The sequence below is a fragment of the Peromyscus maniculatus genome, chromosome 19 (genome assembly GCF_049852395.1).
Source record: "Peromyscus maniculatus bairdii isolate BWxNUB_F1_BW_parent chromosome 19, HU_Pman_BW_mat_3.1, whole genome shotgun sequence".
NCBI classification, from domain to species: Eukaryota; Metazoa; Chordata; class Mammalia; order Rodentia; family Cricetidae; genus Peromyscus; species Peromyscus maniculatus.
Window position 1 is genome coordinate 49,876,537 of NC_134870.1, and position 15,145 is coordinate 49,891,681.

At 42.7% G+C, this 15,145-nt stretch overlaps 1 protein-coding gene across 2 annotated transcripts in view; it reads left to right on the forward strand.

The window, feature by feature from the left end:
• The first annotated feature begins 2,124 nt into the window (after positions 1-2,124).
• The window catches only part of Adamts19 (ADAM metallopeptidase with thrombospondin type 1 motif 19), a 201,833-nt gene continuing 188,812 nt past the window's right edge, over positions 2,125-15,145 (forward strand). The window contains exons 1-2 of one of the 2 annotated variants that reach the window (XM_006983018.4): positions 2,125-2,298; positions 2,846-3,495. In XM_006983018.4, the coding sequence (XP_006983080.1) occupies positions 2,211-2,298; positions 2,846-3,495 (738 nt within the window). In that variant the 5' untranslated portion in view covers positions 2,125-2,210. Of the gene's footprint in view, positions 2,299-2,551; positions 3,496-15,145 lie in introns of those variants that run through there. The other variant, XM_076555293.1, reaches the window with a different exon arrangement.

Consider the following 15,145-nt stretch of genomic DNA (forward strand, 5'->3'; position numbering starts at 1 on the left):
AGGGATAAATGTGGAAGCCTATCTCAATGCAAACTAGATAGGCATCTGACTCTGTACAAAATAAGTGATATTGATATTCAAATGGAAGGAAGCAAAGCTGCCTGGAATGCAGGTAAGTATAACTGCAATAATTAATTCACCTCTTTCACAAGGAACTAGCAGGGATTTCTAATAGCAGGAAATCACTAAAGTAGGGATGGAACTTGACATTGGCAGCCCTTAACTTTTGGCACATTTAACTTAAAAATACAGTTCATTTTAAGAAATTCCAAATGTATTCCAATAAGCATACATAATTTAATATGCATTTCTCTTAGAATTTTACTTCGGTAGAATATAAAAGAAATATCTTATTCTATAATATGTTATTGCAAAAACATGTGAGGAATATCTTAAGACCTGGATGTGGGTGGCACATACTGTCCGTTCGCATCAACCTTCCTGACTCCGACTCTTGGCTTAGTTTAATCCTGCATGACTGAGTTTTGTGAAAAAGAAGCAAACAGGTTACTAGGTGAGTCTCAGAACTCAAAGCTGAGATACTCCAGTCTTGGAGATTTTACAGGGTAAGACTGAGGCAGTGGTGGCAGACTCACCTAGAGTGTTTTCATGTCTGCTTTGGAATAGTGGCCTACCCAAAGCATTGGAGGGCCAAGCTTATTCCAACAATTGAAATAGACTGCCTTTGAAACAAGATTTTCTGCCTCCAGTAAAGGCAAATTCACTGTCTTTGAAACTAGGAACGGAAGGTAAAACAATAAAGGATGTGGGAATCCACTCCCAGCAGTGGATTTTTTTTTTTTTTTGAAGTGTATTGGTATTAACTCTTGGTGCCTGGCCTTGTGTAGAAGATTGAAATAGCAGGATGGATTAATCACTCTTGAGTCTAATTGAAAGTTTCCATGTGACTGTGAGTGAGTTGTGGGCTGCAACAAAGAAAGAGGAATGTCTGAGACCCAAGGGGAGGGAAACATCACTTACAGGCACAACAAACAAAAGAGGCAAGGTATTCTCACCTGGTCTGAGAGCTTTAAAATGCAATTCTTCACACTGCTCTCCTTAATTTTACTCCGAGAGGAGGAGGAGAGGGAGAGAAGGAGGAGGAGGGGGAGGAGAGAAACTCTGATGAACAGGGAGCCAAGAAAAAGTAGCATAGGAGGCACTGAAAAGTCAGTGGTGTCTGCTGTTATGTCCTGGCAACCTGTTTGGTATGCTCCTTGAGAGATTTTATTACCTTCAGGGTTGGAATGCTCTGAGACACCGAGTAGACAAATCAGAAAACTCTGGTATACAGCCTGCAGCTCCATCCTCAAGTCTGCACTGAGTTTTGCTTTGTGTGTTGGGCCCAGAGTGGCAAAACTGGACAGTGGAGGAGCCTGAGAGGGAGGGTGGGATGGGAAGGGGGAAGGCCTCTACCTGCATTTACCTAAGCCACAGCCCCCCATCCCCCCCCCCAAGAGGGTAGAAGGTGGGGGGAATGCAAATCAGGTCTTTCGGAATGGCCAATCAGGAGTCAGGTGAGAGAATTTGGGTCCCAACACTTGCCCAGCCTGTGAGCACGTGTGTGCTGTATTCTGGGACCTTTGTCCCTCAACGTCACGCTTGGCGGGCACCCCTGGGTCCCTGATTCTGGTCTGACCCGCCTGATTTCCACCCCCCCCCCCCCCCCCATACACACCCCTTTGGAGGAGCGCGCGCTCTCCCGCCCCCTCCCCCCAGGCAGCCCTCTCCCCGCCGCGGCGTCCCGGGGAGAGTGCAGAGCTCTGCCACGGCAAGCTGTCCAAACCCGGGCGCCGGCCTCGCTCTGCGCGGGTGCGGGCGGCGAGCCTCGGCTGGGACCGCGCTCCTCTGCCGGGCCGGAGACCGCCCGGCCCTCCCCGCGTCTCCTGGCTCTCGGCAGACCGCCGGACTGTCCCTCGGGGCTCCGGCTCTGGCCCGCCGGGCCTGGAAAACTCCTGCACGGTCCACAGCACAGAAAGTCGACTCATCACCTAATTCGCCCGGGAGCTGGAGCGCAGAGAGCCGGGGCGCTGCCGGCCGCTCCTCCCCACCCCAGCCCCGCCCGGGCTCCGGGAGTCACACAGCTTGCCCCCCCCACCCCCCCACCCCTGGCAAACAAAGGGCCCGGGCACAGTCGCCGCCTGGCCGCCGGCGCTCCGGGGAGGCGGCTGCGTGCGCGGTGGATCCCGCCGGAGGCGCGCACTGTGGAGATGGGCCCCGAGATGCGCCTGACTCGCATCTGCTGCTGCTGCTGCCTCCTCTACCAGCTGGGCTTCCTGTCGCATGGGACCATCTCAGGTACGTTCTGGAGTGACTTTCCAGTTTCCTCTCCTACTTGGCCAGTGCGGACCGAGGACACACAGGAAGGCAGAACTGGTGCACCCGTGCGTGTTGAGCTGACCTCTGTGGATAGCAGGGAACTAGCTTGCGGGGTGGATGAACAGGTCAGGGTTGCAAGGGAAGCGCACTTCTCTTGGTCTCATTTTAGCATCTGTAAAATGATCAGCTCCCCCATCCCCACCCCAAGTAATAGTTCAAAGCTGTGTTTACCGTACCTGGGGGAAAACCGGGAAGCATGCCATGTGTTACTTTTGAGATTATGCTGGAGCTCGCACCGGTTTCAGTTAGTACATGCTAAAATATCATCGCCTCACTTTTATTTTGAAAGATGCCCAAGTCTTTAAGACTTCGGGTCATGCAGGAGTTTCAGGAACTAGACGGGTGGTCTCCCTCGCTTTGGTGCAAGCGCATGGTATCTGTGCGGACCCTGTGCCTGAATGCTTGAGTGCGTGGAACTGCCGAACTTTAAGCCCCGCGCCTCTCTCTCTCTCTGTCTCCTCCGCAGGGCTGCAGCTCACACCGGACCTCGAGGAGTGGGAAGTCGTGTTTCCTGCACTCTGGCGCCGGGAGTCTCTGGATGCGGCTGGCAGCAGCCCGGGCAATGCAGACCCGGGTTGGGGGCGCGGCGCTGGGGGCGGCGGCCGGGCGCAGGCTGCGGGCAGCTCGCGCGAAGTGCGCTCGGTGGCCCAGGCGCCGCTGGAAGAAGCCGCTGCAGGCCCGTCAGAGTCCTGGTTCGAGTCTACCCCGCAGCCAGGTGGTGAGGACGAGGAGGAACTCGAATCTCAGGAGCTGCCTCGGGGATCCAGCGGGGATACCGCCCTATCCTCGAGAGCCCCGGCCTCGTGGCAGCCGTCCTCGCCCCCCAAACCGCCCTCGTCCCCGCCCCCGGCGGAGCAAGAGGAACCCGGCACAGAGGAGGTGCTGCTGAGGATCCCGGCTCTCTCCAGGGACCTGTACCTGCTGCTCCGGAGAGATGGCCGCTTCCTGGCGCAGCGCTTCGCGGTGGAGCAGTGGCCAAACCCAGGTCCCGATCCCACCCGGGCAGAGGCTGACCCTCGCCCTCCTAAGCCGCCAGACGCCGCCTGCTTTTACACTGGGACGGTGCTGCGCCATCCTGGCTCTCTGGCCTCTTTCAGCACCTGTGGAGGTGGCCTGGTAAGCGCCTTCCCTTCCTCAGCTCTCCATTCCATCCCTTAGTTAATACACCAGGCTGATTTGCATGCACCTCCTCCTCCATTCTTTCAAGTATTTCTCTGAACTTACTTTGACACCTTACCACCCAGGTGTCTACACTAAGCACTTCTAAAGGAACACCTCCAGGGCGGTCCAGTGAACCATGGGTCTTACTGTACACAAGGAGCTTTCGAGTGAACTGTAAATTTCTTTGGGATTTTGCCTTATTTCTTGCATGGGGTTCAACTTCTTTCTGTTTCTTGAGTTTCTGAAACACGCCCACCTTGTGGTGTCTTTGAGCAGTTTGAAATCTGCTCCATGCTGAATCCTTCCTGTATTTGCCCCCATCATCATCTGTTGTTTTACAATTTTTGTTTGTTTGTTTGTTTTATGGTGAGTGTCCTACTACAAAGTGGTCAGAACAGGTGTTTGGAATCAGAGCACATTCACAACAATCGTTCTAGATTGCCCATTGCAAAGGTAATCAAGCTGAAGTAGCTGTTTGCCACAGGGCAATCCTGGAATCACACCAGCAGAGGGCTAGGGGTTAACTTTCTTTTTTCCCCTGACTTGCTATTTGACAGTAGCCCCCTTTCCCCTCCAGACTCCATGGTGGAAAGTACCAAGGTGGAATGCTTTCCCAAAACTCCCGCTGAGAAAGTCAAAGCCACTTTCTCTACCCATGTCCATTAATTGACTTTTCTCCCTGTCTTGACCTCATCGGCTTCCATAAGTTGGCTTTTACTTCCTGTGGGTATAAAAATATAGGCGGCAAAATTGACTATTTTAATGACTCTTATATGTTCAGTTCAGTGGCAGTAACTGTACTTACCTTATTTTCCGACCATGACCCCTATAACATTTACTATTAGCAAAAGGCAGAACTCATGGAAAAATCCTCCTGTGAGTTGTCACTGCTCTTCAGAGGGAGCCATTGATAGGTATAAGAACTAGTAGAAAAGCTACTTGATGCTGTGGAGGAAAATCCAACAGCAGTAGATGACAGTCAAAACCACCCAAACTCATGGAATGTATTTAAAAAAAAAAAAAAAAGATGGTTAAAAACCCAAACAAAACAAGACTGGAAACTCTACCTATGCCACCAAAGTTGTCCTGGTTGAATGATGTGAATTGTTGGACAGGGCTATATTTTACTAGATGGTGAATATTCAAATATAGGCATTTTAGGCATGACTGAGAAGGTGGCTTGGAAAAATGACATGAAAAGCTTTGAAAATGTTTTCTGTGGAACTGATACTTGAACACCTCAGCAGGGTAAAAACATTTTGTGGGGGTTGCATTGTCTGCTAGCTTTCGGCTGGGGATTAAATAATTACATATAGAACGTTCCCGGTGTGGTAAGAGCAGTCAGGGGACAAAGCATTTCACTGTATTGAGTCTTGGGCTGTGGGTCAGATTTTCCAAATGAGCTATGCCCTCTCACCATGCTTAAGGGAGCAAAGTTAGAATTATGACTAGGTTTTTCATGGACTGAATAAGAGTTTGACATTCCTCCCTGTTTATCATGTTGGATTTTTGCTCACTTTTCCTACTAGTCACACAAGGATATACTCTGAACTGGGAAGTCTTTGTTATTGAAGAGAACTGACGTTGCCAGCAACACAGTATAAGCAGTCAGAATTTGAGTAAAAATGTAGGCAGATAGCCAGGAGGGTAAGTCTGTTACTCCAACTGCCACGCCAGCCCCCTCCCTTGTGAACCCCTGGATGAGGAAAGAGTGGATATTTTGTGATCTTGACTCTAGCTTTGGCTTCTTCCCTGATGACAGGTTCTCTCTCTCTCTCATGTGAGGGATGAGATAACTAAATGATTGCATTCAAAACCTGAGTAGTCAACTTTATGGATTAAATGGATCTTGTGTTAAGGGCTAGAATAACCTGCCTTCAGAGGTAAATTGCTATATATAAATGGATACGACAAGAAGTCATGAAGCAATGGCTTGCCATCGTGAGGAGTCAGTTGCCACACCAGAGTTTAAAAATCCTTGCCCAGGGTAAAACCCCAGGTAGGGAAGTTGGGGCCATCTTCCCAATGTCCAGAAGCTTAACTGGGTTCCTAAGAACGGGAAGATAGTCTCCAGCCACATCATAGTGTTTCAGTTAGTAGGCAGAGACTGGGGGAGGCATTGGCAGAGCCTGTAAAGAAAGACAATGAACAAATCAAACTCTGTGTCTAAACCAGAAGAGACAGAAGACTTTAAAATGTCCCTTAGGATTAGCTCTCCAAAGCATCATCTACTAGAGTATGGACGTTGACTGGCTAACTTGGTGAGTCTAGACTACGTCACTGCCCATCCTGTAACCCTTGTGGGAGACACCAGGCTGCAGAAGGTGGATTATTTCCAAATTTGACATCCTTTGGTTGGTAACGGCATTGTTCTTCTCCATCAAAGAAGACTTTCTTACTGATGTGGTGGCATACACCTTGAATTATAGCATGAATCTTAAAACTTTGCTTAGACAAGTGTAAATCACCACGTGTCCAGTTATTCCCCTTATTCTTTTTCTCCACAATGAGTTTTAACTGCTAGCTACTACTTAACTGTAGAGTGGAATTACCTTCTTGATTATTACATATGTAAAAAGATTAAGATTTTTGAATAAAAGGAAAAAGATTGTCAGCTACCCAGTTTTGTAAAGAACTAAGTACTTAACAGATTAGGCATTTGTTCCCCAGATATTAATCCGATGTGTATTTTAAAACTACTAATGACTGGATGGATATTTTGGGTAGAGAGCTAAGTGCTGCCTCAACAAAGTACTCAGTCTTTCTGAATCTCCATTTTGCCCTTATGAAATGCATACATTATATTGTGTATCTAGCAACTCATTTTCATATGAAGTCTTATTATGTCTCCGCCCCTCAATTAGGCTAGTATTGAATGATAACCTTTGCTTAGCTATTTATTAGATTGTATGGACCCCCAAACACAGTAGCACGGATCAGTCAAACATCTGTTGAATGACTCCTGTGTCAAATAGATACAGAAACAGAACCAGATGAGGCAGCATTGATGTTTTTCAAGGAGTGCTCCACCCTAACCTGCCAATCACTAGACCAAGCAGGGAGTGTGATAGATTGAGGTGCTTGTGTGTGCTGAGTGCTGGGATTGGATGTCTTATGTTCATTTCCAACTTATTATGAGATGGCTAGTTCTTAATAGACAAAACCAAACAAATAACAAAAAACCCTACCACTGAAGTAATAGAAATAATATTATGAATAAAGTACTTTACATCATAGTCTTTAAAATCTAAAATATATAAAAATAACACATTCTGCAAAATAGTGCAACAGTTATGTTAGCCTGAAATGGACATCATATTGTTACTATTTTTTCAATGATGCTCGTTGCTTCATTCACTCTAGTCAATGTGATGATATTTTATTTGTGCACCTCAATAAAGCTTATCTGAGGATCAGAGGAAAAAGCCAGCCACTATATTAAACATAGAGGTCAGGCAGTGGTAGCACATACCCTTAATCCTAGCATTAGGGAGGCAGAGATTCATCCAGATCTCTGTGAGTTCAAGGCCACACTGGGAACAGAGCCTGGTGTGGTGGCATACACCTTGAATTATAGCATGAATCTTAAAAGTTCTTATTAATAAAATCAAACCTTGGGGCAGGTATTGGGGTGAATGCTGGAAGATCAGAGAAGCAAAACAAGCCACAGCTACCTTACCCCACCAGTTCCTCAGGTGATCCTGTTTCCTCAGACTGGAAGCTTCTGTGTCTTCATCCCAATGGCTCTCAGCTGAACTATGCTGCTCCAAAGCCTGAAAGCTTAATCAGCCAAATGCTTCTACTTTCTGGTCTTCATGGCTTATATATCTTTTTCTTTCTGCCGTCACTCCCTGGGATTAAAGGCTCACTTTCTAGGATTAAAGGCGTGAGTCACCATGCTTGGCTGTATCCTTGAACAGATGGATTTCTGCCTCTGGAATGCTAGGATTAAAGGTGTGTGCTACCACTGCCTATCCTCTATGTTTAATATAATGGCTATTCTGTCTCTGACCCCAGATAAGTTTATTAGGGTGCACAATATTTCGGGGAACACAATACCACCACATTGAATTCCCAGCACTAGTTAACCATAGAGGTCTGGAGGTCTTTACAGACAGACAGGAAGTGATAGAGCTGGGCAGAAAGAGGAAGTGATGTAGCTGGGTGGAGAGAGGAAGTGCGATGTCAGGGCACAGAAAGGATGTAGGCATGAGTATAGAGGAACTAGCTCTCTCTTGGGCTGAGGATTTCCTAGGGTAAGAACTTATGGTTGTGGCTTGTTTTGTTTTTCTGATCTCTTGGTTTCACCCCAATATCTGGCTCTAGGTTTTTTAGTAATAAGACCATTTAGCAATTTCTCTTACATTTGGCACCCAACAAAAATAGCCATTTGGCAAGAAACTGTTCTTGTGTGGACTGCTTGATATGTTATGTAAACTGGACATACAGAACACATAGGAAAATGACCACTAAATTTTGCCAAAACAGAATGAAATGGTCCTTCAGGTTCCTGCTTTGCAAAGGAGACTGCCAGATATTCTACAGGACACAGGGAAAAGTGACTAAGAGCCTCTAGGCCTACCTATAGGCTGAAGATGGATGCCCCAACATTTCAGAGGAACTTTGGGTGACTGTCTAGGCAGGCAGCTGTCTCTGTCATTCTAGATTTCTGGAAGTTGCTTACAGTGCATTTCCTGTTTACTTAGGTAATATTATATCCTTCTGGGGTCTTTGATGTAGTTGAAGACTAGTTATAATTTTCCTTGGTTATGATAAAAGATAAATTAGATATGAAACCTTAGACTCACAAATATAGAATAGATAGAATATTTTCTTTAAATTTGCCAAATACAAATAGACTAGATATTGTAACTGTAATTCTTGCTTGATAACTCTTCTAGTATATGTAATTTTACTATGTTAAAGTTAAAACTTTCCTTTTTGATGTGACAGAAAAGGGGAAGTGCTGTGGGGTGTCTTTCTGTATGCTGTGAATATGTGTTGTTCCCATTGGTTAAAAAATAAGCTGCTTTGGCAAAGCAGCTTAGAGGCAGGTGGGAAATCCAAGCAGAGAGACAAGAAAGAAAAAAGGCAGAGGCAGAGAGATGCGAGCCTGCTGCTGGAGGAGCAACAAGATGTCAGCAGATGGGTAATGCCATGGCCACATGACAACATATAGATTTGTAGAAATGAGTTGACTTAAGATGAAAGAGCTAGCTGGCAAGAGGCTTGAACCATAAACCATATAGTTTGTAATTAATATTGAGGCTCTGAGTGATTGTTTTATAAGCGGCTGCAGGACCAGAGAAAACTTTCGACTACAAGTCAAACTCTTTACAACTGTCCTATATCCAGCAACATAACAATTTAAAATAATCAAATCCACAGACTGAGCCAAAGAAAAGTAGGCCAGTGTCTTTTGCTTGTTGCTAAATATGTAGATAATTTTCTCAGAATGGTAAACAGTAGTGACTAAATCACTTACCAATTCTTTACTTAAATTCAGAGGTTGAACTGTTATACCAGCACTCAAGAGCTAAAGCAGGAGAATTATGAGTTCAAGACTAGCCTGGGCTACATAATAAAACTCTTCCTAAGATCAAACAAGAGTTTTTCATATTAGTAGATGTAACATGAGTGTTAAAAGGCCTTATTAAATAAAAAACACAGAGCCAGAAATTTGGGTTAAAGCCTTAGACAGATCAGGGAAATACGAAAAGTCACAGGCTAACCTCACCTCACCAACTCTGCAGCTTCCAAAGAGAATGACTTCCTGTCTACCCAGGCCTATATGCCTTGCTTTTCTGCCCTCTCATTCGCTCCAAGCCCAGCTACTTCACTTCCTCATCCTACACAGCTCTATCACTGTCTGTCTGACTGTATAGACCTCCAGGTCTCTATGGTTGGTACTGGAATTAACTGTGGGGCAGGAATTCACAAAAAGGCCACTTGCTTTGCAGGCCCCAGCTCCACCAGAGCTACATGCTGTGTGTAGCCCAAGCTGCAATTAGCTGGAGCTAGAGGCAGCCTGATTGCTTATGGGCTTACAGAACCTTGGCTCAGGCCCGCTTGCATGGCTCAGACCGGAGTATGTGGCCAGGCTTTCTTTAGCTTTTTTTTTTTTTTTATCTCCTGGTGGGTGGTGAGCTCTCTCTCTCTCTCTGGATTCCCATTTCAGACTGCCACCACACTACGTAGCTGCTTTGAAACTCCCTTGGGCTTCTACTGTTCTATGTAGACTTGGTAAGTCAATTAGGATATCTTAAAGGGTGAAATTAGTTAAAAGAGATTTTTTTTTTCCCACATAAAAAAATGGGAAACAGTTTTACAAGGGAAGGAATTTGGTCTCTTTTGATAACACATTAGGCAGTCTGAAAATGGAACAATTAAATCAGAAAATAATAAATGTTGTACATAACATCAATTATGAATATTATTTGCTTAATCATTTTTATTTTAGCATTAAAAAGTTTGGTCAATTTAAGTGCCAAGATAAAAGCTTTAGAAAAGCATGTTAAAATGAATCATAGAGAAATTAAGACCCAGATAGGAGAATTTAAAGGTGAACCTAACTCAGGATTGACTTAGAAAAACCTGTTAAAATGAATTATAGAGAAATTCAGACCCATACAGAAGAATTTAAAGGTGAAATTATTGAAGGATTAAATTATATGGTTACAGAGAGACAGCCTGCTTTCAAACAATCAAACTTAATCTATCCAGTAACCTTACAGGAACTACCTGCTCAAGGGCATGTACAAGCTAATTGCACTCCAGTGGAAATGTTAGATTTAAGGATATTTAAAGAAGCTATAGTCTCATGTGATATGCATTCTCCATTTGTAAAGTAGATGTTAAACTTGTGGTCAACTTGCAATAGAATTATCCCTCAGGACTGGAAAGAATTAATTACAGCTGTCCTAGGGGCTCAGGCACAATTACAATGGAGAACGTGGTTTAAAGAGGAGGCTAAAACCATAGAACAATAATGTAGGATTAGAAGTGTGGAAATTCCCCAGGCTTAGCTTCTTGGAGAAGGCGAATATGCTGAAAAAAAAATGTTTATATGATAACCAAACCTTAATTCTATGCCACGTGGCAGCCATGAATGCATTGGACAGCATTGAGGAAGCAAGGAAGAAAATTGAATAATTTACAAAAGTTATGCCTGGTGCAGATGATCCAACATCTAAAACAGCTTCAAGGCAACTGGCTCAGAGAATACAGCCTCACAGACTACACTAGTCAGGACTTAACCATAATTGGAAAATTTTCTTTGTGTCCACATAAGATTACCAGTACCCTTTATTAGCAGTAAGTAGCCTAGAACACTACACCCACATTCTCACAAAATGGATTATGGATATTTGTCTTTGTTTAGATTGTTGGTTGCAAATTGTTATTGGTCATATTCAATCTCTTTCTAAAAGAAGAAAGGGGGATATGATATAGAAATATAGTATATAGATATGATAGGATAAAAGGGTGGATTGTTAAACCTACTTTTAAAGAGCAACTTGTTTAAAATGTTTTACATTGATATAGACTTTAGTTTATTGCTACAAATTTAAAGTTAATTTTGTTATTCTGTATGTATGTTTCTACTCTTGTTTAAGGTATTATGTTTATGAAGCTCATTTAATTGTAAAGGATAATTAAGAAATACAGATTAATAATTAGTCTTCTATGATAGTCAAACATCATTATGCTAAGTTTTCTAGGTATACGTAGATATAATTCTATTAGGTAGCAATCTTCAAACATTTCAAAGACCTACAGAATATGGCATTTAAAATGTTTTAAAAACTTAGACTTTCCTGGACAATGAGACATGTCTGCTCCTGGCAGCACTGATTTACTTCAGAGAGGAGGATGGGTGTCAAAGACACTACATATGGAGTTTATCCTCTTCTTGGAAAAAATAGTCATTTGGGCAAGAAACTGTTTTTGCCTGGACTGCTTGACAAAATGTTGTGTCAACTGGACATGCAGGACCCATAGGAAGGTGACCACTGAACTTTGCAAAACAAAATGGTCCTTCAGGGTCCTGCTTCACAGAAGAAACTGCCAGACATTCTACAGGACACAGAAAAAAAGTGACTGAGAGAGTCTAGGCCTATGGATTAAAGATGGATGGATGCCCCAATGTTATAGAGGAACTTTGGATGACTGTTCAGGCAGATAGCTGTCTCTGTCATTCTAGATTTTTGGAAGTTGCTTACAATGCTCTTTCTATTTACTTAGATAGTATTGTATCCTTCTGAGATCTTTGATGTAGTTGAAGAGTAGATTGTTACAATTTTCCTAGAAAAAAGATAAATTAGATATGAAACCTTAGACTCACAAATATAGGATAGATAGGATATCTTCTTTCATTTTGCCAAATACAAATAGACTAGATATTATAATTTTTGCTTGATAATTATTTTGTTATATGTAATTTTACTATGTTAAAGTTAAAACCTTCCTTTTAAATAGAAAAAAAAGGGGGTAATGATGGGTAATATCGTTCTGTATCCTGTGAATATTGGTTACTCTAATTGGTTGATAAATAAAGCTGTTTTGCCAATGGTGAGGCAGAATAGGGTTAGATGGGACATTCTAACTAAAAAGGAGAAGGAGAAAGGCAGAGAGAGGAGACACCAACCAGTTGCCCCGGGAACAAATGGGACGCAGGTAAAGCCACAGAACACGTGGCAAAACATAGATTAGTAGAAATGGGCTAATTTAAGATATAAGTGCTAGCTAGCAGGAAGCCTGACATGGCCCTAGTTTAAAAATAATATAAGCCTCTGTATGTTTACTTGGGTCTGAGCGGCTGCGGACAGGGTAGGACACAGAAAAATCTTCTGACTACAAGTAGACATTTTGTTTAGCATTTGGTACAGAGTATGGAAGTTTGTGTCAATATTTTTTTTTCCTTTTTCACTTGCACTTCTCTTTGTAATCAAAAATTATATGCTGTGAAAAAATTTGAACAAGTTAATAATTTGGGACCTGAGCTTTGGATAAGTCATCATTTCACAAACCAACATAAGAGCCGAAATCTTAGGCAAGGATGAAGGAAGGAGAATGTATGGCAAGTAGAACATCTAAAGGTCATGTGGCGGTCTTCCTAGGGAGAGGTGAACAAAAGTCCATTTACTCATAACACCAGAGTGAGGATGCCATGGAAGTCCAGCTTTCAGAACCCGTGGGTTTTATTGGGATTATTTACAGGAATGTGGAGAAGGGGTTACTTATGGGAACAGAATTCTTAGACAGCTGCATCACCAAAGCCCCCCACCAGTAAAAGGGAGCCTGGAACATAGTGCACAGCCTGTAAGCAGCTCATTGGGTTAGAGAATGTCTCTTAGCAGCCTTTTCTGTTTATATAAGCTTGGGGAGGGAGGGTCCTAATGAATATTGTCAGTTTCAGAGACTTCCTGAAGCCATTGAGTTATTTGCTTATTGAGGTTAGCATGCTTCCCCACAAGATAGAATGTTTCACCTCTGCTTAGAGCAGTGGTTCTCAACTGTGTGTTGTGACCCTTTTGTGGTTGGAGGGGGTCACCTAAGACCATCAGAGAACACAGATATTTACATTACAATTCACAACAGTAGCAAAATTACAGTTATGAAGTAGAAATGAGAATAATTTTATGGTTGGGGGTCACCACCACATGAGGAACTGTATTAAAGGGTTGCAGCATTACGAAGGTTGAGAACCACTGGCTAAGAACACCCTGTTACTTTACCTCCCTGTAAATAACGTGCTAACCACCCCTTTTGAACATGCTCTGGGTTGCATCAATAAAGAGATACCCAAACTTTTACATATTGTGACAGAATATTAGAAAAATCAAAGAGAAAGGCTGTCCTGGAACTTGCTCTGTAGACCAAGCTGACCTCAAACTCACAGAGATCTGCTTGTCTCTGCCTCCTGAGTGCTGGGATTAAATAAAAGTCTAACTTTCTTTCTTTCTTTCTTTCTTTCTTTCTTTCTTTCTTTCTTTCTTTCTTTCTTTCTTTCTTTCTTTCTTCTTTCTTTCTTTCTTTCTTTCTTTCTTTCTTTCTTTCTTTCTTTCTTTCTTTCTTTCTTTCTCTCTCTCTCTCTCTCTTTCTCTTTCTTCCTTCCTTCCTTTCTTTTTCTTTTTTCTTTCTGTCTCTCTCTTCCTTCCTTCCTCCCTTCCTCCCTTCCTCTCTATCTATCTATCTATCTATCTATCTATCTATCTATCTATCTATCTATCTATCTATCTACCCACCTACCTATCATCTATCTAAGGTGTACTTTATTAAGTATTCTTTATGGTTCATAAGACTGCACTAAATTTCACAGATTTAGAGGGTCAAATGGACGTGTCTGGGATTCTTGATCTCACACATTGCATTTTGTATGTAATTGCTCCATATTTTGTGTTCTTATTCAATTCAGCTAATTGGAAGCAATTAACTTAAGAAGCACCTTTATAATTTGTTTATCTACCTAGCTACATTTCCATATGCAAAATATTTATAAGTAGGCCTATTTTGTAGTACTCTGTAAATCATCATCAGTGGTCCTTATATCTCACAGTGCAGAAGGCTTGGAGAAGAGAAATAGTCAATAATAGTTTCTTGCTCTAGGTATTGATCATATTGAATTCCTTGCTAATGTATTTATCTGTGTCTTAGACTTGAGACAATCCTATCATGGGCCAAATGTGCAAGAAGATATTTTTGTATTAATTACCAACATTTACTTTTTTGAGTTTTTCTAACTGAATCATAAACAGCACATCGAAGATTAGATTTATTTTATTTTATGTGTATGAGTGTCTGCTTGTATGTATGACTGCACATCACATGTATGTCTGGTGTCCTAGGAGGTCAGAATAAGTTGTCTGAACCTGCGGAACTATGGACAGTTGTGAGCCAGTGTGTGAGTGCTGGGAATCAGACTCAGGACCTCTGCAAGAATAACATATGCTTCTAAATGCTGAACCATCTCTCCAGCCCCACAAGCATATTTTTAAAATCAATACAGAAGTCTTAAAATACTTGTAAAGCAATACAAAACAGCATATTTAGATCAAAGCTCATTACCAAGGGGATGTTTTAATTTAATTGTAATTACACCACTTTAGATAGTTTAATGATTTTAATTGAATAAATAGTAGACAAGGGGCTGTTCCTGTTGGGAAGTAGACTAAAGAAGGGAAATAATCCAGATGTATTTATACTATTTACAAATGATGGGATGAATAGCAATCCCCTTAGGTTTTTAGTTTGGGGAGGAGATTCCTAAAAAGAGGCTTAGAGGTTCCCCTGGACAAATGGAGACCGTGATCTAATGCAGAGTGCTTTCAGTGTGCAGCTCCAGTGAGCACATCACTGTGTCCTTTTCATCTTTATTCTGATGCCAAGCCCCGGACTGAGGAAAGTGAGAAAATGGGAGCTCAGCCATTCAAAGCTACCCAGATACTTTTATAGAGTGATTATGTGGTAGTGCTGGAAAGACCCTGGGGATTGGATAGGTTAGTGCTCACTTGTCCAGTAAGAGGCACTTGGTTTCATCTCAGAGTTAGTGTGCGCATATCTGCACTAAATTAACTCTTTATACTTTAACTCACATGTTGTGAAA